At 41.3% G+C, this 25,040-nt stretch overlaps 1 protein-coding gene across 3 annotated transcripts in view; it reads right to left on the bottom strand.

The window, feature by feature from the left end:
* The window catches only part of CYL1 (alpha-N-acetylglucosaminidase family / NAGLU family), a 256,762-nt gene that overhangs the window by 33,120 nt on the left and 198,602 nt on the right, over nucleotides 1-25,040 (bottom strand). For all 3 annotated transcript variants that reach the window (XM_089988290.1, XM_089988292.1, XM_089988291.1), the window contains one exon: nucleotides 4,969-5,198. In XM_089988290.1, the coding sequence (XP_089844416.1) occupies nucleotides 4,969-5,198 (230 nt within the window). The remainder of the gene's footprint in view (nucleotides 1-4,968; nucleotides 5,199-25,040) is intronic.

The raw sequence follows: 25,040 nt of genomic DNA, 5'->3' as shown, positions 1-25,040 counted from the left end.
AATTTGCGATGATCACAGTTAGCTTAATTATAGGCAATGAAGCATGATACTAAACATTGCACAACGAAACAAGTAACATGAAAATAATTTATTGCATATCACTATTCTAACTCACAAAAACATAATATGAATTAACATCTAATCAGATAAGTAAACACTGATTTAAATACATAATCACATGCTCAAGTATCTAATCGCAAGTTAACAAGTTCAAGTACAAAGCTCACAATGTTTTGTCCAATTAAAAAAAAGTAAAATTTAATGTTTCTCTTGAATTATCCCGTAGGTACTCGCAAGCCAAGGCAACCGTAACAGAAAAGAACATTCGGGGGTTTAATATGCATTGGTGTTTTATTAACCCGAATGTCTAACTGAAACTGAAATCCTAAGGGAGCGGTTGAAAAACCGAGAGAACCTCCCAAAAGCCCAAGACAATATGATGCATTCCTAACTTATGCAGAAGAACATGGAGCTACTGCCTAGGACAAATTGGTAGTTCGGGTCCCCTAACTCCGAGGACTGGGAACCATCGAGCTATTGTCACTCGAAGCAAGAAAACACTTGTCCTCGGAGTTGTATACCATCTACCCTCTCAATTGGTTCTGCTTGTTCATCATACATATGAAGTTTAGGATCTATTGGTATATTAGCTGGTTTGGCACCTAACATCCCTGTTTCCTGCAGTAGATCAAGCACATACTTTCTCTATGATAGAACTAACCCCTCACTGCTTCTGGCCACCTCTATGCCCAAGAAATATCTGAGAGAACCGAGATCTTTTGTGACAAAGTGCTTCTGAAGATGAATTTTTGTGTCTGAGATGTCCTTCGCACTGCTCCCTATAAGAATAATATCATCCACATATACAAACATAACCACAATACCAACGGAGGTTTTCTTGATAAACAAGGAGTGATCTGATGCAGACCTGTTGAAGCCAAATGCAGACATAATTTCAAATAACTTCTGAAACTATGCACGGGGACTTTATTTTAGACCATATATGGTCTTCTTTAGTTTGCACACCTTACTACACTCCCCCTGAACCTCAAACCCAGGAGGTTACTGCATGTACACAGTCTCAGATAGATCCCCATACAAGAAGGCATTTTTCAATTCTAACTAACATAAACTCCACCTACAATAAACTACAGATATGACTAGACAAATAGTCCCAAGACGGGCGACTGGAGAAAAAGTCTCAAAGAAGTCAACTCCATATGTTTGAGTATACCCTTTGGCCACCAATCGGGCCTTGTATCTTTCAATGGAGCCATCCGAGTTGTACTTAATGGTGTAGACCCACTTACATCCAACAATATCTGCATCAGTAGGTGGAACAACCAAATCCCATGTGTCGCATGAGAGCAAGGCATCCATCTTAACCTGCATCGCTTGCTTTCACTTAGGATCTAACAACGCCTGATGATGATTAAGTGAAACAAATGTGGCAGATAAAGCTGAGATAAAATTCATGTGAACCCCAAGCCTTGCCTAAGTAACAAACTCAGAAATAGGATGTAATGTGCACTGTCTTTTACCTTTCCTGATAGCTATAGGTTTGTCATCATCAACATTAGACATCTCAATATTTTCAAGAGAACTTACTTCTGAAGAAGGTAGTGATATAGGTTCTAGTTCAGGTGGTGACCTGTGAGTGTACACTAGAGGAGGATCACGATACCGAGCAGTTGTGGAAGACTAAGAATGAGTAATAGTCTGTGAAAACAACTCCAAGGGAAAAGGAAGAACGGGAAGAGGCATGGCATCACCTTGTTCAACATGTAGTCTGAATGCAGTGGTAGAAAAGTAAGGAGTGGTAGAAAAGTAAGGAACAGATTCAAAGAAAGATACATCTGCACTAACATACTCTCGACGAGAGATGGGATCATAACACTGGTATCCTTTTTTATTTTTTGGATATCTAATAAAGACACACTTGATGACTTGGGCAGATAATTTATCACGGTTAGGTCCAAGTTTATGAATAAAGGAGACACATCCAAATACTTTTGGAGAAATCGAGAAAAGTGGAGCATTAGGATAGAGAATTTGAAAAAGAATTTGTTCTTCCAATGCTCGAGTGGGTCGAAAGACCAGAGCATGTAGAATGGGTCTTCAGTTAAATAACACCTGACGCACCCAATCGATCCACTGACTTCATCAAGAGAGATGATGGATGATACAAAAACTCTGATGGACAGGCCATTAATGGCTATTTCGGGCAAAAGATTCGGCTTCCCCAATCATCAGAGTTAGGAGAATTGAGTTACAAAAACTAGCTTCAAGCACTTCTGCAGAAGTTGGATGCATCCATAAGCCACAAATGCTTTAAGATATTTTCTCTCTTGGTCACTGGCCGTCCCCTTAAGAGTAGACTCAGCTAGCTATCCGGGGTATCTAAAATACATAGCATAATAAACCCCCAGATTAGTCTCAGTTGTTTCTACATATCGTGCATTGTGCGTACCCGCAAGGCCAACTAATATCGAAACAATAAATATCCTATTCACAACACTTATTGTCTCAAGTCTCTTATGATTGTTTATAGATCGTAGTCTATGAACTATTTACAACTAGGACTAATATAACTGCTTATCTTATAAGTTGCTTACATCTTGTGATTAATATAACTGTTGTTGTGTGATTGCATACCGCATGCAACTTATAAACTGCTCGTTATGCAATTGCTTGCACCTTATGATTAATTTAATTACTTGCCGTGAAATTGTGTATGTCTTGTGATGAATGAACTCTTACCTGGTGATAGTTGATAGCTCACTTGACTTTATAATTAATTGTTCACATTGAAAACCTTTATTTGTTTGCATACCCAATTGTTCATATTAAAAATACTTATTTATTTGCATATCCTATTGCTTATGCTAGAGGTAGCTTGTTGGAATAAGTCAACTAATCATGCTAGACATAACTCATTACTTATTATTATTGTTTATTTCAGTTTCATATTGTCTCACTTATGCACCTACCAGTTTTTTGTGAAACTGACTCATTTTATGGGCACAAGTGATAATTGGATCTGTACGGACTGTGATGGCACGATGGCATGATGAGATCAAGATGAGACTCTTTCCCTAACGTTTCACTCTTAAGGACTTTTCGATAAATTTGCATAAAAGTTTTCTTTAAAATCTCTCCTTTGTAGAAGTCTTAAAAAGTTGCATGATCCTAATCTATTTGATTTCTTAAATGTATGGAGTTTCAAATATGTTTGTGAAAGAAAGTTTGCGCTGTAATGCGCTTAAGGTCCAATGACTTGCTATTTCAAATATCATTTTTCGCTGAATTACTATTTAAAAACTCTGATAAATGAATGATTACAAAGCTTTCGAACTTTTTATAAAAAGTTACAAGTCCTGGATTTTGGTGGCGTTACAGATCGACATCGTTGACATCATTTTATGTTCGAGTTTTGGTCATTTCGAGCCAAATTTGGGGTTGTCGATTGTTGACAGACACAAAAACCTCTAGTTTAAATTTCACAACTATCACTGCTCAGAGCAAGCAGTGGCGAAGTTTTGAACAGGTCAGTTTTCCTGGTTCTGTCGCAGGACAACATAGGCCCAACTAGGTTCAGCATGTGGGCTCGGGTGTCGACAGATCCGAGTCCAGTTCTATATATTTTTTTTATTTTTTTTACTATTTTATTCATTATTGAGTTGTCCTAGACCTGACCCAGTCTCTGGTTCACTTAGACCAAAAGTCCAACTGGCTAGGTCTAGTTTAGGCAGTCCACCCGAGGGAATCCGGTTAGTGTTTGAGTTTTATGAAGGGCAATTTGGACCTTTCATGTGTTGCGCGACTTAGGGAGGGTCCCAGCTGCATATTTGAGGTCTATGCACGTCTGCTACATCAGGCTATATTCTAATTTTCATCAGAAAACCAGACTTAGTCTAGTTGCAAATTCAGTCCAGCCAGCCAGGCCCAAGCCCAGCCGGTGGTGCGGTCTAGTCATCGTGTTGGACTAGATAGTGTGCATAGCCGTACCCGACAGTCTTAGACTACATTTAGGTCTGTTTTTAGGGGTGTTTAGGTCTGTATTTACAGTGTCTTGCTGCATTCATAGGTCTGCATTCATTGTCTAAGGTCAAGGTTAGGTTAAATCTAAACTAATTAGCGTGCAAGCTAGTTTTTGTGTTTACAGTGTTTTGCGGGTGAAGGCAGCCATCTCATGCACATCATTGTGCCAAGGACACCATTAAGATGCTGATTTTACTTGCTTTCCTTTTTATTTATTTCATTTAGTTAAGTAGGGCTTTAGGCCAATTTTAATCTGGGTTGTAATAATTTTTATTTCTGCTCGAAAATTTGTAATAGACTTGGTGCTTGATTGTTTTCGTAATTTTTTTAGGTAATAAAGAAAAGTGAATTATTTGGAATACGTGGTCTTAACTCATTCCCTGTGGATTCAACCCGGACTTCACTACTTTTGTGTGTGAATCAGTTATTGAAATTTGGTATACGGTTTACACTTGCATTTTATTGCAAAATATATTTCAAAGCAAAAGCACACCATATAGCCCTTAGTTGGCTCTTTGTATATTGCCCATTAGTGGCTTTGTATTTGTGTGGTTGTGCACTCTTTATACCTCTTGGTGGCATCTCTCTTATTGCCCATATAGCCCTTAGTTGGCTTTTTGTATATTGCCCATTAGTGGCTTTGTATTTGTGTGGTTGTGCACTCTTCATACCTCTTGGTGGCATCTCTCTTATGCACTTCAGGTTTAATTACATCAGTTGCCTTCAGGTGATGCCTTTAAAGCAAGTCAAATAAGAAACCAAACATGATTAAAGACATGAAAAGCCAAGCATAGTTGAAGAAATTGGCAAGATATAAAGAAACCAAAAGACATTGTTACAATAGGATTCCAATACTTTCAGAAATTTATAATCAAGGATCAAATTACAGTTGAAGATTGACCAAAGTTTCACAAATGGGCAGCTTACCTATATGTAGGACTTCCGGCAACATGATAGCCCCCATCAAGGAATAGCTGGAGAGCACGAATGACCTTTTCAGGCGAGTACCATAAGTGTGGTATAGGCATCTCAAAACCAACCTCTCTAAAAGAGAATCTTTTAATTCTTTCATGGAAGGAAAGATGAAGCATCCTGTTGTCAGATTTTATAGCTGGAGAAAAATCTGGTAACTCAACTATGAAGTCTCTGTTATGATCCTGTTGTATATTAAATGTGGAGAAATAAATACATGAAAAATAGATAATATGGGATCAAAAAATCACTTCAAGAACTCAAACAAAGAATACATCACAAGTTACACAGTAGATTAAAATTGTGAAACCAAATATATCTATGACTAGCCCGAGAACAATATCGTATTTTCATTCCTTCATACAAGACAAGTAAATTTCAGTTTCAGGGTTTATCAGGTAAAATGCATGTTTCCAAAACAATCATAAAAACTGAAATAATTTGCTTAAATGTCGTAAGATCTAACGTTTTATTCATGATGTTTCAAATCACTATGAAATCTTCAAGCCAAGATCCATCATCTATTTATATCTTTCCTTTATTTTTTAAAGGAGCTCGCGTATTTTCACACAGTTAAATTTGAGATTTTTGAAAATTTGGCTAAGTATAGAAGAAAAATTGGTAGATTCTCGATTTTAGGCCGATGCTTTTGAGTTTGGGAAAGAGTGGGAGAGAGAGTCTCAAATAAAGAAAACTCTCCATCTCCAACCCATCTAGAAGGAACTGGAGAAGGGGGGGTGTCACCCCGTACTTCTCCATATAAACCTCAAAAAAAAAAAAGAGAAAGGGAAAAAGAAAGATGAGAGAAAATGAGAGGAAGAAAGAGGAAGAAGAGGAGAAGATCGATTTCTCCAAACCATCCACGTTTTTCACCATTCAACCTTGTTTTTCTTCGATCTACATTCATGGTACGGGTTTCCTCTCTTGATTCAAGTGAAAAATTGAATATAGGTTGAATTTTTATACAATATTTTTGTAATATCACGTATTTTCATACTTAGTCATCTTTCTGTTTTTTCGAAAATTTGGCTAAGTCTGAGAGAAAAATCATTTGAAACTCGATTTTAGACCAATTCTTTTGAGTATGGGCTTGGCCCAGGCCTCATCAGCAAGGTCGAGGCGAGTCAATCGAAGCAAGAGTTTTATTTTCGACCTTTAAATTCAAGTGAAATTTGGGCTATTTTCGGGCGAAATTTGGAATTTGATATTCGTGTAATATGTCGTTGGATGCGTCTCAAAATTATGAGCGTAATGATATTTTACTTTTCTGAATTCGAGTTTCGGATGGCCCAAAAATCACATTTTTTCCAAAATTGAGCAGTTTGTCGAACTGGATCCGAAGTGGATCAGATTGGATCCAATGCATATGATCCGAATTATTATGAATTTGGATCTTATTTAAGACCCATTTTAATCTGGATTTAATGCAAATCTTGATCCAATTTCGTTTTGGGTATGGGTTTGAATTTTGGATTCGGATCCAGACCCAAATCCATGTCCAATAAAAATGTAGTTGTAAATTCAGTTTAAAACTTTAAATTATAGCTAAATGGAGTTAGAAAGACTCCTAAGGTAATTAAACCAACTTTGTAAATTCAAAATTATTTAATTAATTATTAAAAAAGTAATATTTATTTATTTAATTAATTAAATTATATTAATTCCAAAAATTTATTTTAGGGCTGAGTAGGACTTCTTAAAAGAGTCCTTATTCTTACCTAAGAGAGGTTAAGAGAGAGTTTTAAAAAAAAATTGAAAAGTTTTAGAAAAGTCAACACAGAGGAGTTGAAAATTTTTTGGAAACTTGAGAAGGGAGTTTCAAAAATTTGGGAACTCTCGTTCTCCGCTGGAGAAGGGGGGGGGGGGTGTCACCTCCCTCTCACTCTATTTAAGATAAAAAAAAAGGGGAAGGGAAAGAAAAAAAAAGAGAAAGAAAGAAAGAGGGAAGAAAAGAGAAGAGAGAAAGGGAAAAAGAGAGAAGGAGAAAGAGAGGAAGGTGGAAGAAGGAGGAGGAGCCTTCTTCTCCAGCCATCAACTCCATTCCATCATTGTTTTTCCTTGGTTCTCTCCGATTCAAGCACAAGGTACGGGTCTCCTCTCTTGAATCGAATGGGGTATCGAATGTGGGTGAGATTCCTATGCAATACTTTGCTGGAAAATCCATATCACATGAGAAAATATGGATGGATACCCTTGTATACATGGAAGAGGCTTCATGGATCCTCTTTCATGGGTGCATTGACGGTTCTTTTCATTCATTTTTAAATTAAAATTATGTACATGTCCATTTCTGTGTTAAAACAGAATTTATAAGTAACGCATATACGTTCATCTAAAGCCTATTCTTGGTGGAAATCGATGTCTCATGGGTGTACCATGCTGTAGATTAATTTAGATACATATAAAAAGATGTTAAATCAAGGTTGTTTGCATGACTGGCTAGAACTAGGACATGTTAGAAGTGACTGGATGTAAAGAAATCTTATCTGCAATAATGGACATCAGAAAGAAAGGAGCAGTAACAGCAACTTGGTAGGTCTCTTTGGTTGGGGTAAATGCAAGATCCTTTAGGAAACAGGAGCTGTAAAGATATTCCCTTCACATCAATGATCATTATGATTTTTAAAAGCATGTGCATCAACTTCTGGCCAGAAGATTAGTTGGGTTTTGCCTTGCCATAAAGTTACCACCAAAGAGCGTCACATTTTCTAAGAGATGTCCCACTGTTTTACAATCAAATATAGAATTATGAGTTATATAGCTAATCAACCATTGATGCCTTACAGAGTGTTTTATCATTCAAAGTACTTTATGCTGCAGCTATAGAAAGAACCAAACATCTACCATAATTGCTCCCTCTTTTGCAGTCATCCCACCTTGACAGTAGTAGATGATGAAAGGTCCTGGACATGTTTAGTTGCAGAAACACCTCAGCTACAGATAAAATGCAAAAACTGTTGGGGGGTTTTGAGATGGTGTCTAAGCCAGCATATTAACTAGAGAATGACTGATAGATCCTTCATGAGGGGTCACAAGAAGATAAAATATGTCATTCTCTTAGGTTACGGCCTGGTCAGCAGACCAGCCGAGCTCGGCTTGGCTGGCCAGACCTGGCAGCGCCTTGACAGGCTTGCTAGGCCCAGCTGAACCAGTTCAGCTGGCCTGCCAGGCCTACTGAGCCGCAGGGGCCCAGCCGAGTGGGCTCGGCTGGGCAAGTGTTTTAAAAAAAAAAACTATATGGGCTCGTGCAGGATCGACTGGCAGCCCAGCCAAGTTGGGCTCGGCTGGGCAATGCCCATTACCTGTGAATCTGGCAGCACTTACCAAGTGCTGCAGATTCCACCTGTATCATAAAAAAAAAACCAGTTTTAAACTGTTTAGGCCCCAGCCGACCTGCAGTCGGCTGAGGTTCAAAAAAAAAAATTTATATATGTTTTTAGGTGGTCAGTCCGGCCCTGACAGCATGCACACTGGCCCGGCTGGGCATGTGTATGGGCTGTCAGGCCCAGCTGATGGGCTCGGCTGGGCAGCAGTCTGTACAAAAAAAAAAGAGTGGGTGATGTTTAAAATAAAACTTTTGGAAAACCAAAAGTTGTTTGGGGATGGCTGGAGCCAGCCGAGTGGACCTCGTCTGACTGCTGAAATGAAATAGGAATCTTCAAAACACGAGCTTAGATTCACAAGGGAAAGTGTCAAGAATGTCACTAAAGCATAACCCTTAAAAAGGGTATAACTGGAAACAAAATAAAAATAAAAAGGTATTCTTTATTGATATGAAAAACCAATTGCTTAACAAGCATTGAAATACAATACAAGAGGGGCTGTACCCCTTTATATACACAGCTGAAAGAGGACTCAATAGAGCTGCTGGACACAGTCCAACGGCTCTAAATAGAGCCGTTGGACTGTCCAACAGCTCTATTGCTAGTCAAGTCTGGACAGGACTTGACTAGCAACTGTCATTCTAGTTCAAACTGAACTAGATGACATAAAGACAAAAAATAAAAACAAAGGAAAAAAAAGTTACAGAAAAGAAATAAATGAAAAATATATTTATATATATATATATATAATATATATATATATATGTACAGTTTTACATTTTAACAACTGTCAGTCCTTGGCAGCCTGTGACGGGTGGTGCACAGGCCCAGCATGGGCCTTGCACTACCGTGTCAGGCCCAGCCGATTGGGTCGGCTGGGTCACATGTATTATAAAAAAAATGATGATGTGGGTGCTGGCCTGAGTGTGTATGTTATTCCAAAGAGAAGCATTACATGTACTGTTATGTATACACTTGGAAAAAAATTATCTATTGATTCCAAAGAGAAAGAGTGCATTTACAACCAAGTATACACTTGATAAAAAGATATGCATTTAGGTGTATGTGGTTATCTAAAAAAGAAACTGTGCATTAACAGAAAATGTATTGATGTGTATGTTTGTTCAAAAGGGAAACAGTGCATTGACATATATGTTTGCATTTGATGAGAACATGCTTTGATATATATATATATATATATATATATATATATATATATGCAAAATTATTGAGATCATGCAATGGACCTGAATATGCACACTGCATGGGAATATGGATTTACATGAGCACATACACCTAAAGGAAATATGCATTGGCGTGGATACGTGTACGCAATGAAAGTGAGCACTTGGCATGATTATGCATAGAAATTGAATAAAGACATGCTTATGAATACTCTTGTTCCATACGCATAATAAAAGTTGCATATATGAATGTGCATTTGGAACATGTAAATTGTGTCATATATGGCATATTGTTGTGGTTTTTGCATATGGTGCATCGATGGTCTAAATGAATCATCGTGGGCCTAGTGTGCCTCGAGTTTTGGTTTGCTCCCTCTTTATTTATTTTAAATGCATCGCAAAAAAAAAATCACATTAGTATTTTGCACCGTGTTGCATTGTTCTATGCTTTCCCATGGACAGTGGTCCCATGATGTTTCTCGCAGGGAAATATACGAGTTTTTACCTTTGTTTGCATGCTGAATTGCAAATTAAAGAAATGAGATAATAATAATCAAATAAAAATAAAGGAGCAGTGTAATATACGTTCTGAGATCTCCCATCGTTAGAATGTGAATCTTAGAGTTTCTGTAAAACCCAAAAAAAATATAGATCCGGGTCGGATCAGGATTCGACTCGGACCTGTTAAGGTTAAAACACAGGGGGCGAGGGTTTCTATTTAAACCCTCCACCCGCAGTTGCGCTCCCCCATCCCCATTGTAGAAACAAGAAACCCTTCGGGGTTTCCTTGTCCGGCTCCCCCGATTCTATATGTTTCCACAGGCCGGAGTCCTGTGATGGCTCTCGCGAGATAGATGTGAGCTTTTATCTTTATTTTTGCATATGATGTTGCAAAACTTAAGAAATTAATTTTTAACAAAAAGTAAAAATAAAGAACAGTGTAATATATCTTCTGGGATCACCCATCTGGAGAATGGGGATCTTAGAGATCCGGTCTTGGGGAGACTGTGAGGATACAAAATTCCGTGTGCTTAATTTGGTCCCCTGAACCCGATATTGAGGTTCCCTCTCCTGGCCACGGTTTTAGGGAAAGTCCGTCACTTACCTGGGGGTGGTGTGTTTTGACACAGCTGTTGTTTTTGGTACCAAGGAAGTGACACTTGTGGGCGTGGGGTGTCCCTTGTGTCCCCAACATTAGATGTGGAGGTCTAATGTTCCGAAGGTGATTCGGTCGAGGGCTAAGTTTGGAACCCAGTAATAAAATACAAATTGTGTGCTAAGCTACCCTGGGAACCTAACTTGACCTCGGGGTTCGTACCTGTTTGGTGTATCCGCGGGCAATGATAATTAAAAAAAGAAACTTAAAGTTGTATGCATTTAATAGGGCATGCATAAAGAAACAAAAGACTTAAATGAAAGATAATAAAATGATTCATGCATTGTATAAAAGTCATGCATTTTCTTGTTATGCATTAGATCATGCATACTTTAATGGTTCCCTTAATCAATACATGATGGTAAGTGTTGAATGTTTATTTCTTATTGCATGCTGAAGTTTTATTACATGCTACTGCTTTACTGTCTTTGCATGCTTAGCATTTATGATTGTTGCATGAATAAATTCTCAAATGCTATAAATTGTCTTGTATGTATTTCCCTCAATTGTTGCATGATATCTTATCTTAACCCTTTATCTCACTTGTTTCATTAAGAAGTAGCTGTGCTCAGGATTTCGATTCTGCCACCCTACTTTATTGGTTTTTCGCAAAAACAGGTGATCAGTGAAGTCGACAGCTACTGGAAGGGCGCGAGAGTCACACTGAGTTTTGACAGCTTCATTTGTGGACAGAGTGGCTCTTTCTTTATTTTGGTTCCTCAGTTTAGTGTTCTTTTCATTTACTTATTTTTCATCAGTGGTTATGTTACTTTCTGTTGAGTGAAACATTGTTTTTGAGATTAGTTCTTAACTCATGAATAAAGGTATTGATTAGTTTTATGGATGTTAATTGCAAGTTCTTTTGTGGTATCTGGCTATCCAGTTGGAATTGGAACTGTGAGGACCCCAGGTCTCTGGGAAGTTTTTCGCACTGTTTAAAAAAAAAAATCCGCATTTTCAAAGGGGATGAGTTGGGGTCGTTATAGGTTTGGTATCAGAGCCACCACAAATACTTGCAATTTTATCGTCTTTGAGTGTTTAAATTTTTATTATTAGTATGTGAGCCCTGTCATGAAACGTCAACAAGTTGTGACTCGTCCTCTAGAGCAGTCTTCTTCACTGGTAAGGTTATTTAATATTGTTGTTGTAAGCATATGAACTCTACATGATTGATTACATGCATAGTTCAATTTTCATTAGTATGAAAATAAAAGTCTTAGTGTGATTGTATGAACGATTAGTGGTTGTGACCAACCCCAAGGGGGTAGTATCAATAAGAGTCTAATTTGTAGAAGAATATGCATTATAGATGTCGCATTATACCCGTAGAGGCGCTTCGTCTTCTACTGCTGCTCCCACGAACTGACAGGAGCAAAGAGATTTCATGATGGAGGTCATTTTTACCCTGACGGAGACCATGACGGCTCAGGCGGCCCAGACCCTCCAGGCGGCACAGGCTGCACAAACGGCCCAAGCGGCACAGGCTGCACAGGCAGCCGCGCAGGTAGCGACTCGTGACCCTCCTGTCAATATTGTTCCAAACGCGGGTGGCATTTCTTTCGAAAGATTTCTGAAGTTGGACCCGCCTTCCTTTTCAGAAAAGGCAGACCTAGAGGCTGCCGAGAGCTGGGTCGAGGAGATTGAGAGGGTGTTCGACGTCTTGTCCCTGAGGAGAGAAAGACACATTTTGGCACGTACCGCTTGAAGGGCGATGCCAAGAATTGGTGGGACACCCTGCGAAGGGTGAAGTTCACCGTTTGGGATGAGATTCCTTGGGAGACGTTCAGAGAAGAGTTTCTGGACGCATACTTTCCCCCTTACGCCGAGGAGTAGATGCAACAAAAGTTCCTCGATTTGACTCAGGGAACCATGAGTCTCGTGGATTACACTACCAAGTTCCGGAGCCTTGAGAAGTATAGCCCAAACCTCTTCAAGAATGAGAAGGCAAGGGCGGCTAAATTCGTGCGTGGACTGAAGGATGGGTTACGGACTCGTGTGCTCGGGGGTCGTCCTTCTACCCTGGCCGAGGCGATCGAGTCAGCCATCGTACTGACCGAGGACTGGGAACGATCCAAAGGTGGCTTTTAGAAGAAAGGTGGCAACGGAGGGGGTTCTTCAGGCGGGACCAGGAAGAACCCACAAACAGGAGGAGGGGTGCAGAACGGGAAGAAGCAGCGGACCCGTGACGGTCGACAGTAGGGCGTGCAACAGGGCCGACCTCAGCCGCGAAAACAACAGGGGAAGGCCCAGCCGGTATGTCGCAGATGCGGCAAGAATCATCCATTAGGTTTTTGCCCATCGTTCAAGGGGGTCTGCTATCAGTGCCAGCAGCCAGGTCACATTGCCCCCTTCTGTCCGAACAAGCCTACGGTTCCGGGTGGACAGCCGCAGCAACCGCAGCAGCAGAGGCCTCAACAGCAACAGGGTCAGCGCAAGACCAATGGGCGGGTCTACGCAGCGACAGCAGCCTCCCAAGATGATCAGGCTGATCTGATCGAAGGTATATTCTTAGTTGCCGAACACTTTGCACGTGTTATGTTTGATTCGGGTGCAACACACAGCTTTATTTCTTCTTCGTTTGCAAACTTGCTTGATTTGGTTCCATCTAGCCTCGAGAGGGCTCTTGATGTGATGTCACCTATGGGTGCATCCTCTTCCTGCGGGAAGTATTTTCCAGCAGTATGCGTGGTGATAGAAGGCCATGAGTTGTCCGCTGATTTGGTCATTTTGCATATGACATTTTATGATGTCATCTTGGGTAAGGACTGATTGTCCAAGCATAATGCGACCCTCCAGTGTCAGGGCAAGAAGGTAATCTTGGAGCACCCCAATTTGTCTGCATTGTTATGTCATTCGACGAGACCGACCGATGGGGTGAGGATCGTGTCAGCTTTGAAGGTCTCCAAGTACCATAAGAAGGGTTGCATGGTATTCTTGGCCAGTGTTTCTGCTCAAGACAGTCAGGCGACACCCTTGGATCAGTTAGATGTTGTCCGCGAATTCCCGGATGTTTTTCTCGAGGATTTGCCGGGTTTGTCTCCGCATCGAGAAATTGAGTTCTCGATCGAGCTAGTGCCTGGTACAGCACCAGTCTCTCGCGCTCCGTATCACATGTATATGTGATTAAACTTTTGTCTTCGCAAGAGTTTATATAGAGCCATAAAAAGAGTTTAGCAGAAGACTATAAGAATGTTATCTTCTACTTGATTCGACACGGATGAAGAGACACAAATGAGACATTGCTCTAGCTTGTTTTCATTCTTTGAACGGGGTCTCTGCATTTAATCATTATCAGGTCATCGTTTGTCGCTCTTAGTATTTCTAACAAACTCTTTGTCTTGAACCATCTTAATTTATTTTCATCTCTCGAGGCCTTACGCGGCCAACTGTCACCTATTATAACTCGCTTAAGGCGTCATATTTTCTCAGAAAAAACCACCCTTCCATAGAAGATCCAAAACATGATCTAAAATCAATAAAGATTTGATTCTCACATCTAGGTTCAACATATAATCATGCTAAAACAGAAAGCCAAATTTATAGATTCATAACTGCTATTTCAATCAATCTCAGAAGATCATCACAGCTCACCATAACTTTTTATGGTAATCAAAATTCACAAGTTCCATGTCGAATCGCCTGGTATGGAAAATGTACGACCTGACAACGAATTACCGCCCAAGCTGGTATACCTGGTCTTGGACAATACACTTCCTCAAAGGATTTCACCATCTTTACGACTACCCGCTCTTGGACAATATACTTCCTTACAGAGATTCTGTAACGACCCCAACTCATACCTTTGAAAATTGCAGAAGATTTTTTTTTTAAGAGAGTTGCGGAAAACTTCTCAGAGACCTGGGGTCCCTACAGTTCTAATTTCAGTTGGATAACCACACACCACAAAGAAACTTACATTTATCATCCATAACCAACCAATTAAACTCTTTTATTAATGAATCAATAAGAGTCTTATACTCAATGTCAAAAGTGAAATAACAACTTACAGGAAATAAGAACTAAAAGAAACAAAAATAGAGTCACTCTGTCCGTAAGTGAAGCAGTCTGAAGCAAATGTGACCCTCGTATCCCCTCAGAAGCGAGTCGATTTTACTGATCACCTGTGTCTGAGAAAAACCAATAAAAGAAGATGGTCAGAAATCCGAAGAATTCTGCGTACAGGTTTCCCTAATAAATCAAATAAAAAAAAGAGCATAAATAGGATCCATGTAATATTTTGAGGATACGGTTATAATCAATTCATAAGACAATTAACCATTCATGCAGAATTAAACATTGAACAGGAGGGAACACGAAGTAAGTAACATTGATCACAATTTAATCAATAAGGCAAGTAAATGCAAAAGAGATCAACATCATGCAATGATCCACATATAACAACCAAGTGAACAGGTAAACATGCATGAACTAATGCATAGCAAGAATATGGATGATTTATGTGCAATGCATGAATCCTTTATTATCTTTCATTTAAGCTTTCATCTTTAAATATGCATGTCCTATTAAATGCACACAACTTCAAATTCCTCTTTTTAATTTACCATTGCCCGCGGATACACCAAACGGGTATAATCCCCGAGGTCAAGTAGGGTTCCCGGGGTAGCTTCACACATGATTTGTATTTTATTACCGGGTTCCAAACTTAGCCCTCGACCGATATCAGGAAACAACACCATCTATCGAAACTTTTGAAAACAACATCCAAAGTCGGGGACACCATGGAAAACAGCATCCACTGGCGCCACTTTATTGGTATACCAAAACAACAACTGTATCAAAACACACCACCCCCAGAAAAGTGGCGGACTCTCCCTAAAACCGTGGCCAGGAGAAGAACCTCAATATCGGGTTCAGGGGCAACAACATGCACACGGAGTTTTTGTATCCTCACGGTTTCCCCCAAACCGCAACATCCAAGATTCTCACGCTAAAGCAGGGACATCAAGGAGAAAAATGAATTACAATGTTCTTTACTTTCTTTTATCTTGTTATTAATTCATCTCTTTTACATTTGCAAATCAACATGTAAAATTTTTAATAACATAAGCTTGCAAAACAGTATGCCAAGCTCTTCATGGGACCACAACCTGTGGCAATAGAGAACAGTGCGGTAAAACACCAATATCACATTTGATTTGTTGCAATGCATTAAAACAACTACAACATAGAATAACCTGTTCTCGAGGCTCACCCAGCCTCCTGATGATCCATTTGACCATCAATGCATTCACAAGCAAGAATCATAAATCATATGCCCATATGCATTCATTCTAGATCCCTTTTCATGCACGATCATGTACGTTAATATAAAAATGTGCCTTAAACAACAATATCCTCATGCATGCGTATGAGTTTACATATTCCTGTTAAATGTAATTCTTTTGCACAACCCGCACTTTAATCACACCTGCGAGCATTCTGGTAATAGTGCACGTGCCAAAAGCATCATTTAATATAAACATATAGAGAGAAGGTTTACACCCAAAACCCTTCATTCATAACATGTATTGGAATTAACACTTGTGTCATGAACCAATAATTTCATAAGCATAATCCACACCCCCACATTAAATGCACGCTTTTTCTCAATACAGGTATTCATGTCATGCATGATTTCATCTTATGCATCTACTCATGTCATATGCATGCTTTCAATTACGTGAACACTCATGCAATGTTCTACATATAAACACATTAATTCCATGCAAACTCATGCATAACAAGCCAATCTTATACTAAAACTTTAACTTAACATGAAACATTCAGTTAAAGCATTAGAAACAGCTTATACCATGATAAACAGAAAACAGCTACATAACTAGCTAAATCATGACGGCACCCATAAACGTTTCTATTCCACTAATTACGTAGGGTATACCTAATAAGCTTTGCATGACCATGTGTTTTATCACCTTATAAACAGGTGTGACTACTGGAAAAAAATCAAATGGGTGATTAAACCTGAGTATACATACATAGGAGAACTTAAATCAGTAATGTCAAAAGCATCCTCTAAACCTAACAAGTTTTGGTATTCTTACAACAATCTCTTTAGAGAAAACTATTAACGCCTGCCTATGCAAATAGCAGATATGTACTACATTTTAGAAGCATCTAAGGTTTATATATATATATATATAATCTTTCTCTTTTCTTTTTTTTTGAAAAACAGAAAACAGCCCAACCGAGCCCACTCGCTGGAATCAGGATGACCCTGCCAACCGACCCCTGGCAGGCCCCATCTGCACCACATACAGGGCTGTTGTGCCAGCCCAGAACTGATCCGTCAGCACACAGGAACACAAGGTATGCCCATCGACATTCAGAATTTTCTAGGGGTCTAAAAAGGATGAATTGACCCAAAACCTGCACCAGTACATGTTCTAATATGACAAAAAGAAAAACTCTAAAAGAAAATCCTGGTTTAACAGTAATATGAACATGCACACATAATAGCTCTCGTACTAGACTCACCGTGACATAACACATTGTTTCCCTCTTTTTTTTTCTTACGATAGTAATATCAGAGTATTGATATAAACGAATGCTGAAATGTATATAAGCAACTTAAATATGCATACACAGTAAGACACCTATGGCCGAAATCATGCTCTTGGGATATTATGCTCAACAAAGCCGAAATCCGAAATCGGGTGCTAGAAGACCCATCAGCAGGACATGGTATGCATATTTTGAAGTCACGATTTCACATAAGAATAACCCAAACATGCATTTCAATACACTATTCTATATGAATCCAAAAGAAAACATGATTTCTAACTTAATCCTAGCATTAAATCTTGTTGACAAATCATTTAAAAATGTTAACACACTAGGTCGGCTGCTTGTCATACCTATGTAACTACCTGTATATACATGTACATAGGCAGCCACACATATATATGTATATATGTAAAAACCTGCTCAAATATACCTAACTTCAAGAACATACGTTAGCTTAGCCATGGATATTAAAACAACTATACAGATTTCACCCATTCTCCTTGGCTTTACTAGAATATTACATAGAATACGAATCTATGCTCCCTTTTCCTATTCAAATCAAAGGAGAAACCTGTACCTCTATTCGGTGTTAGGTTGCTGTCGTGAGAAAAAAAGTCGTTGATGGCCTTGTTGGCTGGGAACTGCAGCTAGGGCTAGCGTCGGTGGTTGCCGCACCCAAGGGAAGAGGAAAGGAGAAGAGGGCTGCTGGTGGCTGCAGCTTTGCGGCGACCCCACCTCCCCAATGCACGCCCACACGAGAGAGAGAGAGAGAGAGAGAGAGAGAGAGAGAGAGAGAGAGAGAGAGAGAGAGAGAGAGAGACCCCCTCTTCCACCTCCCTTTTATCGTCGACCCCCCCCCCCCTCTTGCCGAGAGGCGCGGGGTTTCGGTTACGCCCTGCGTAACCCCCCCTTTTGCCCCTCTTGTTCTGTTACAGACCTATCGGGTTGCCCCTTTCTTTAAAAGGGCTTGCACAAGGGCGCGGCTCGGGTCTGGACCCGAGACCCGTAACCCGACCCCAAGCTATATGGATCCACAAGTTGGATCCGAATGGATCCAACTGTGGATCCTCGGATAAATAAATAAAAAAAAAATAAAATTTTATTTATTTCTTCTTCTTATTATTATTATTAGTTTTATTATAGATGTGGATATAAAGACTACTTTATAGATCTTAGATACACATGTTGGATCCATTTGGGTCCAATCACGGATCCAACCTTAAATACTTGGTTTTCTTTTTTAAAATACTATTAATTATTTATTTAAATATTATAAGTATAGTTTTAATACCGCATTGTGGGTTATTTACGCATTCTATTATGGATCCGGTAACGGATCCGAGGCCCAAATTTAGAAAAGTACCCGTATTTTCCAATAAACTTAAATAATTAGTTGTCAAAAATTGAGGTTATTACAGATTCTACCGCTCTAGTCGATTACCAGATCTTGATCATATATACTGAAACGACCATGAAAAAAAAAACAAAAAAAACCAAAACAAAACCGTGTCGAACACGTGTCAGACACATGCCCTGCACGCGTCGGACACGTGTCACAGTCGGTCCGACGTGTCGGACTCGGATCCGAGCTGGACTCGGACCCGAGCCCGAACTTGGACCCGGCTCCTCGATTGTTCGAGAAGCCTTTGACTTTAATAAGTCACTGGCGTCTCGGGTGAGGGGCAGAACCCCTCGCCCCTTCTCTCTCTCCTCTGCTCCACCCCCCTCACGCTGCCGCCGGCGAATCGGAGACGCCGACGAGTGATTCCGTCCGGCCGCCTCCCCTCTGAGTTCCGGCAGCCGACAACCTCTTCGCCTCCCCCTTGTTGTCTCCTGTGCCACATGACGCCGGCGACTCAGCCGCCGACCAGCGATCCTCCCTGCAGTCGCCGAGCGTCGGCGATTCGCCATCGGTCGCCACTCGTCTTCCCTCAGCTTCTCCCCTCTTTCTCGGCACCCCTTCGTTGGAGGCTGACGCTGTTGACCCCGACGCCGGAGTTGTCAGCCACTCCTCTCCCTCGATTCGCTGACATCGGTGAGTGCTGCCACCGACGACTCGCCACCGACCTTGTCTGTTGTCCCTTGCGCCTCTTCTCTGCTGCGACCGACGACATTCGTGTAGTTGGCGACCTTCCCGCCCGACGACTCCCCCGTGGCCGTGGTCTCCTGAGGTATATAACTCTCCCCTCCGTCTCTGTGTGGGATGGGTCGACAGGGGGGTTGAGCCCCCTGTTGTTTTTCGGCAGGGGTTTCACCCCTGCCTCTTGGGGTCGTCTGTCAGGGGGCTCGACCCCCTACCCCCCCACCTCCCTTTTTTCTTGTTTGCTGGTGGTGGACCAAAGCCACCATCGTGGGTGGCTCTGGGTCCACCAGGAGAGGAGGGGTGCCGAGCACCCCTCTTCGTTGTCCCCTCCTTGCCACATGGCATGCTGGTGGGTCGGCAGGGACCGAGTCCCTGCCACCACCTTGGGCTTTCGGGGTGTGTCGACAGAGACCGATCGAGCCCTGTCACCCCCCTTCTTTTGTTGCCTCGGCAGGGGGTTGGGCTCCCCCCCTACTCGCCTGTTGCTCCTCGGCAGGGGGTTCTGTCCCCCTGTCTCCTGCGTTTTGCAGGCAGGGGGCGAAGCCCCCCTGCTTTCTTGTTTTTTAGCAGGGGCTTGCCCCCTGCATCTCTGTTGTTCTCCGGCAAGGGGCTTTGCCCCTTGCCTTGTTCTTGCTGTCGGCAGAGGCAGAGCTCCTGGCCGTTCGTTCCCAGCAGGGGGCTGCGCCCCTGGCTCATGTTCTGATAGGGGGTGTTCCCCCCTGCCTTGTTGCGGCAGTCGTGGCGGGGAGCCTCTGCTCCCTCCCCTGCCTTTCTTGGTACCGGCAGACAGGGAGCTCCTGCTCCCTGCCTCTGCTCCTGTTGCCAGACAGGGCTGAGGCCCCTGCCTCTGGCACCCTTGTCTGCAGGATGCAGAGTTCCTGTATCTGCCTCCTGCAGGCCTTGTTGCGTCTGTTGCTTTTCGTTCATATTACGACATATTCTAACGTTCTAAGCTCTCCAGGTTGAACGGTGGATCTAGCTCGCCCTCTGTGGCTCGAGCTCTTGTTTGCCTACGCTGCATGCGTACGAGGACCCGCAACCCCTTAAGGTAGGGGATTCTTGCATGAAAGGACAATGAACTGACAAATGCTAAAATAAGAAAAGATAACTAAAAGATGATGATATATATATACGTATGATATATATACGTATGTCTTTACCTTCAAGGATGCGGTTTTGCAATCCTTGTCCTTTTTACTTTCTCGCACTTTCCTTTCTGTCGCCGCCGCGCTATATGTGCCTAGGCTTTCCATTCCTGTCTTTACATTCCATGTCTTTTAACTCAAGGACGCGGTTTCAGGATCCTTGTCCTCTTTACTTTCCCGCACTTTACTTTCTTGCTGCCCCGCGCTTTGCGCCCTGACATTTACTTGCTTATGTCTGCCTTGTTCTCTAGGATGCAAATCCTGGTCCTCCTTTACGTTCTTGCACTTTACTTCCTGCATTTACTTGTTGCCCCACGCTTTATGCGCCATGGCCTTGCTTCTGCTTTACTTTCTTGTGCTGTCGTGCTTGCTCTTGCACTTACCTTTTATATGTGTTCGTCTTTACCTTGTTGTCACACTTCGTGCATATGCCTTGCTCATGCATGTATTCTATCTTTGTCGTATGCTTCTTTACTTGCTTACGCTTATCGATCTATCGAGGTGCAACCCCATGCCTTGTGAGTCGTCCTTTACACTTGCGTAGTCAGTATAGGATCTCTTACCTCACGAGTTGCTTACGTAGTTGTCTGCTTGTGCGTTACGATGATCGATGTATGATCTCATACCTCGTGAGTAGCCCTAGCATTCTACCCTCGCGGTGCGGCTTCGCCTATCGAGTCTTGCCCCTCGATTTGCCATTGTATTAGTATGCGCACAGGTTTGTCCCTTGTCAGCTTGCACTCCCTGAGTACAGCTTCGAGTGTATAGTGTATATCGTTTCACTTGTTTTACAAGCCACGACAAACACTTACGCACTTTGGATCTCCAAAGACATCGTCTTAGGTGCAAACCTATTTTCAAGATGTATAGCTTCGTAAAGCAGAAATAGCAACTGGATCTCCCAAATCGATGTATTTAGGAAAGGTGTGTCACAACCTTAGTCCACCTATCTGATACGACTCAGATAGTCTTGTTTAGAAGCCTGTGCATGAGTAGGGCGGGGATCCTAGCGAGGTACTTGCGCCATCGCTAGATCGGCGTTACCTCGCCTCTCATACGAGACCGAGTTTCTAGGCTTTCTGGTTCAACCATGATTGTAGTGCCTTCCTTCGTGAAGGTATTGTTGGATCTCTTACGAGGGATCCATGTTCCTCCTCTTGTAGTTATACCTTTAGTTACGTACGATATGTTTGGACTACGAAGAGCAGAACAAAAGAGTCTATAGTAACCTCTAAGCGTGTATTGACACATTAAGCTAAATCATGTTATGTTGATATTCGCCTAATAGGCAGAATGCTTGCGATTGTCTAAAGGACCCGAGCACGATCAGTTGGAACTTGAATAAGTTCATTGTGGGCTTCTGTAAAGTAGAAACATTGGGATTTCCTGCGAGCCCCTCTCATCATGGTTGTACTTTTGAACAGGTACGTTGCGTACTACGATAAGTAGGATGAGAGGCCTATGTCTGCCTCGAGCATGCAATGGCATGTGTTTGAGATCACAAGAGTGATGTTTCTACCCTCACTATGGATTGACCTCTTTCATCGTGGTTGTGCATTTGAATAGGTACGATGCATACTGCAGTGAGTAGGATGAGAATTGTGTGGTTGAATCGAAGGCGCAATGGCACGTATAACTCACCTAAATAATAATCATGTGCCTTCACAGGCAAGATGCTCGATTGGGTTGAAAGACCAGAGCATGTAGAATGGGACGGTGGTTAAGAAACCCTCCGTCGTGCTCATTCGGGACGGTTCATCAAGAGAGAGGATGAATGATACAAAACTTCGATGGACAATCATTAATGGCAATCTCGGGCAAAGATCCGACCTTCCCCAGTCATCGGAGGTTAGGGGAACTCCTTCGAGCCACTTCTGCAGAAGTACGGATGTGCATCCATTGGGCCCTTATTTTGGCCTTTGGGGATTTACTCTCTTGGTCACAGACCGTCCCCTTAGGAAGCGGACTCAGTCAGTCATTCGGGGTATAATAAAATACATAGCATAATGGACCCCCGAATCGATCTGGGTTGTTTCTACGTTTTTGCCTTGTGCGTACCCATAACGGCCTGCTCAATGAGACAAGATATAACTTATACACATGATCATGAGATATGCATATTATGACGTGAATTGATTGTTTGCTTGTTAGCTCGGTACGCTACTCATTGAGCTATGCACGCCTGTCGAGGCATTACTCTAGTTGGTTAAAACTGTTTGCGCAGTTCTACTATGTAATGACTAGCTTCTTATACTAGTCAATTACTTATAATACTAGCATTATGCTAGTTATTGCATATTGTGATATAACTGCTACATGATTGCTTATCATAGCTATTTGCCGATAAACTGAACCATATAATGGTACTTGTATGTATTACGAGTGTTGTTATGAATACTTGTCTTATGCAATTGCTTTACTTGACTGGTGGATAGAGTTAGTTACTCTTCACCTATTATATCTGTGGGATTGCTATAGTTGCTTGTTTAGCACTATAATCCTTATTGCTCTTGTGCGTAGTTGTTTGCCTTACTAGAGCCTTGCTTACTCTACAACATATTTGGTTAGATCCGCTAGTCTTGCTTGTTCCTGCTTGAGCTAGCGTTTATCTTACTTATTGCAACCTTTGTTCTTTCTTGTCCTTTGCACCCCCTACTAGTCTGTTGTGAGACTGACTCATTTCATGGGCAGGTGGTGAACAGGTTAAGACAGCTTGCGATGGCACGATGACGCGATGCATTCAGGGCAAGGCTCTTTCCTGACGTTGCGCTCTTGGGGATACTTTTGATAGATGTGGTATGAAGTTTCTTGAAAACATCTCTTTTGATTAGATTTCTAAAACTGTATTACCAAAACGTGGTTCTTCTTTTCATTTCAATAAGATATATACTTGAGTTGCAAATCGGTTTGTAAGGGGAAGATTGCTTTTGCGTTGTAATGCGCCCAAGGTCTAGGGACTTGCTGTTTTTTAACCTGATCTTCCGATGGACTTCTGTTTTGAACTCTGATAAATGATTGATTTCAAAGCTTTCAACATTTTTCATAAAAGGTTTCAAGTCCACGATTTTGGGGCGTTACATATACCCTCACAGAGAATCCTTTGGGAACCCCTAGATGTATACCTAGTCTTGGACCATACACTTCCTCACAGGAGTTTGTCGTCTTTGCGGCTACCCGCTCTTAGACAGTGTACATCATCACAAAGATCTACCACTCTAGCCGGGTTACCTGATCTTGATCACACATCCTCGCAGATAATCCTTTGAAGATCAGGTCCTCAACAAATACCATACTCAGTGATACATGCATCAATACAATCGATTGCTCCGAACAATTGACCGCTCTTGGGGTCAGTAGCCACCAATATGGGCACAAGCATGTATACCAACAATATGCATCGTATCACTTCCCATGGTAAATCAAATCACAAGATCACACATTCCTCCAATAAGGTTTCATGAACCATGAATATTTATGGCATGCTTTCAACATTTCTTATCACGTGACATTTGAATCACATCATACAAAAGCATATTACACCATGTATCGCATTATTGCCACAAGGAACATTGGATTCCTCAAATAGAACCTCAAAGCATGAGTTCTATACATATGAGAACACACACATAATATATTATGAATCAACTAAACTTTAACATATATAACTCCTACATAGTTCAATAAATTCATATAGGATTCAAGTTATATGTGCAAATATTCAGATCATTGCATCATCATATGCATTCATAATTCTTATCTCAAAGCACATCGCATTTGACCTTTTTAGCGTGTAACTCACGCACATATCTTCAAGACATTTTAATCAAATATCCATGATACTTATCAATCATGTTATACAGGTATGATATATTCACACAAACAATCATAATGCAATCTTTTGCAATACAACTACGTAGGCGTGACGTGTCATTTACCTGCATAAGCATCATAATCATAAGAATTTCGGAGACACCAAAGTCATACATAATTTCATCGATAAGCTTTTACTTGACAAATAATACATACCCAAAACACACGAAAGTCTTATGACCCATCAACCAGTGTGAACAGACTTATGTTTCGATATTACTGGCCTGCGGGTACGTGCAAACGAATCGTAGAAACAACTGAGACTAGTTCAGGCATCTGTTATTCTATGTATCTTCAATAACCCGAATAGATAGTTGAGTCCGCTCCTAAGGGGACGGCGTTCAGCCGAGAGAGGATTCCCCAAAGGCAGTTACTTGGCAACGAATGTATCCAACTTCTTCAAAAGTCCATGGGATCTACTACCTAGGATAATGTTTGGTAGTCCCTTCCCCTAACACCAATGACTGGGGAGGCAGGATCATTGCGCGTGGGACGGTTGTTAACAACCTGCCCATTGGAGTTTTTGTACCGATCCATTCTCTCCCTTGACAGAAACCAAAGGGCGAATGTGTGTGTTAGGCATTGCTTAACTAATGACCCATTTTACATGATGTGGTCTTTCAGCCACTCCAGCATTTTGCCTGTGAAGGCAATCACATTCTTATGTGTTTACAACATTGTGCATTTAGCACTGTTCGAGGTCGTACGACCGTCTCATCCGATCATCGCAGTACTAGCATG

The sequence above is a fragment of the Nuphar pumila genome, chromosome 15, assembly GCF_984573655.1.
Source record: "Nuphar pumila chromosome 15, dmNupPumi1.hap1.1, whole genome shotgun sequence".
Taxonomy (NCBI): Eukaryota; Viridiplantae; Streptophyta; class Magnoliopsida; order Nymphaeales; family Nymphaeaceae; genus Nuphar; species Nuphar pumila.
The sequence above is the reverse complement of the archived record's forward strand: the minus strand, read 5'-3'. Positions and strand labels throughout refer to the sequence as shown.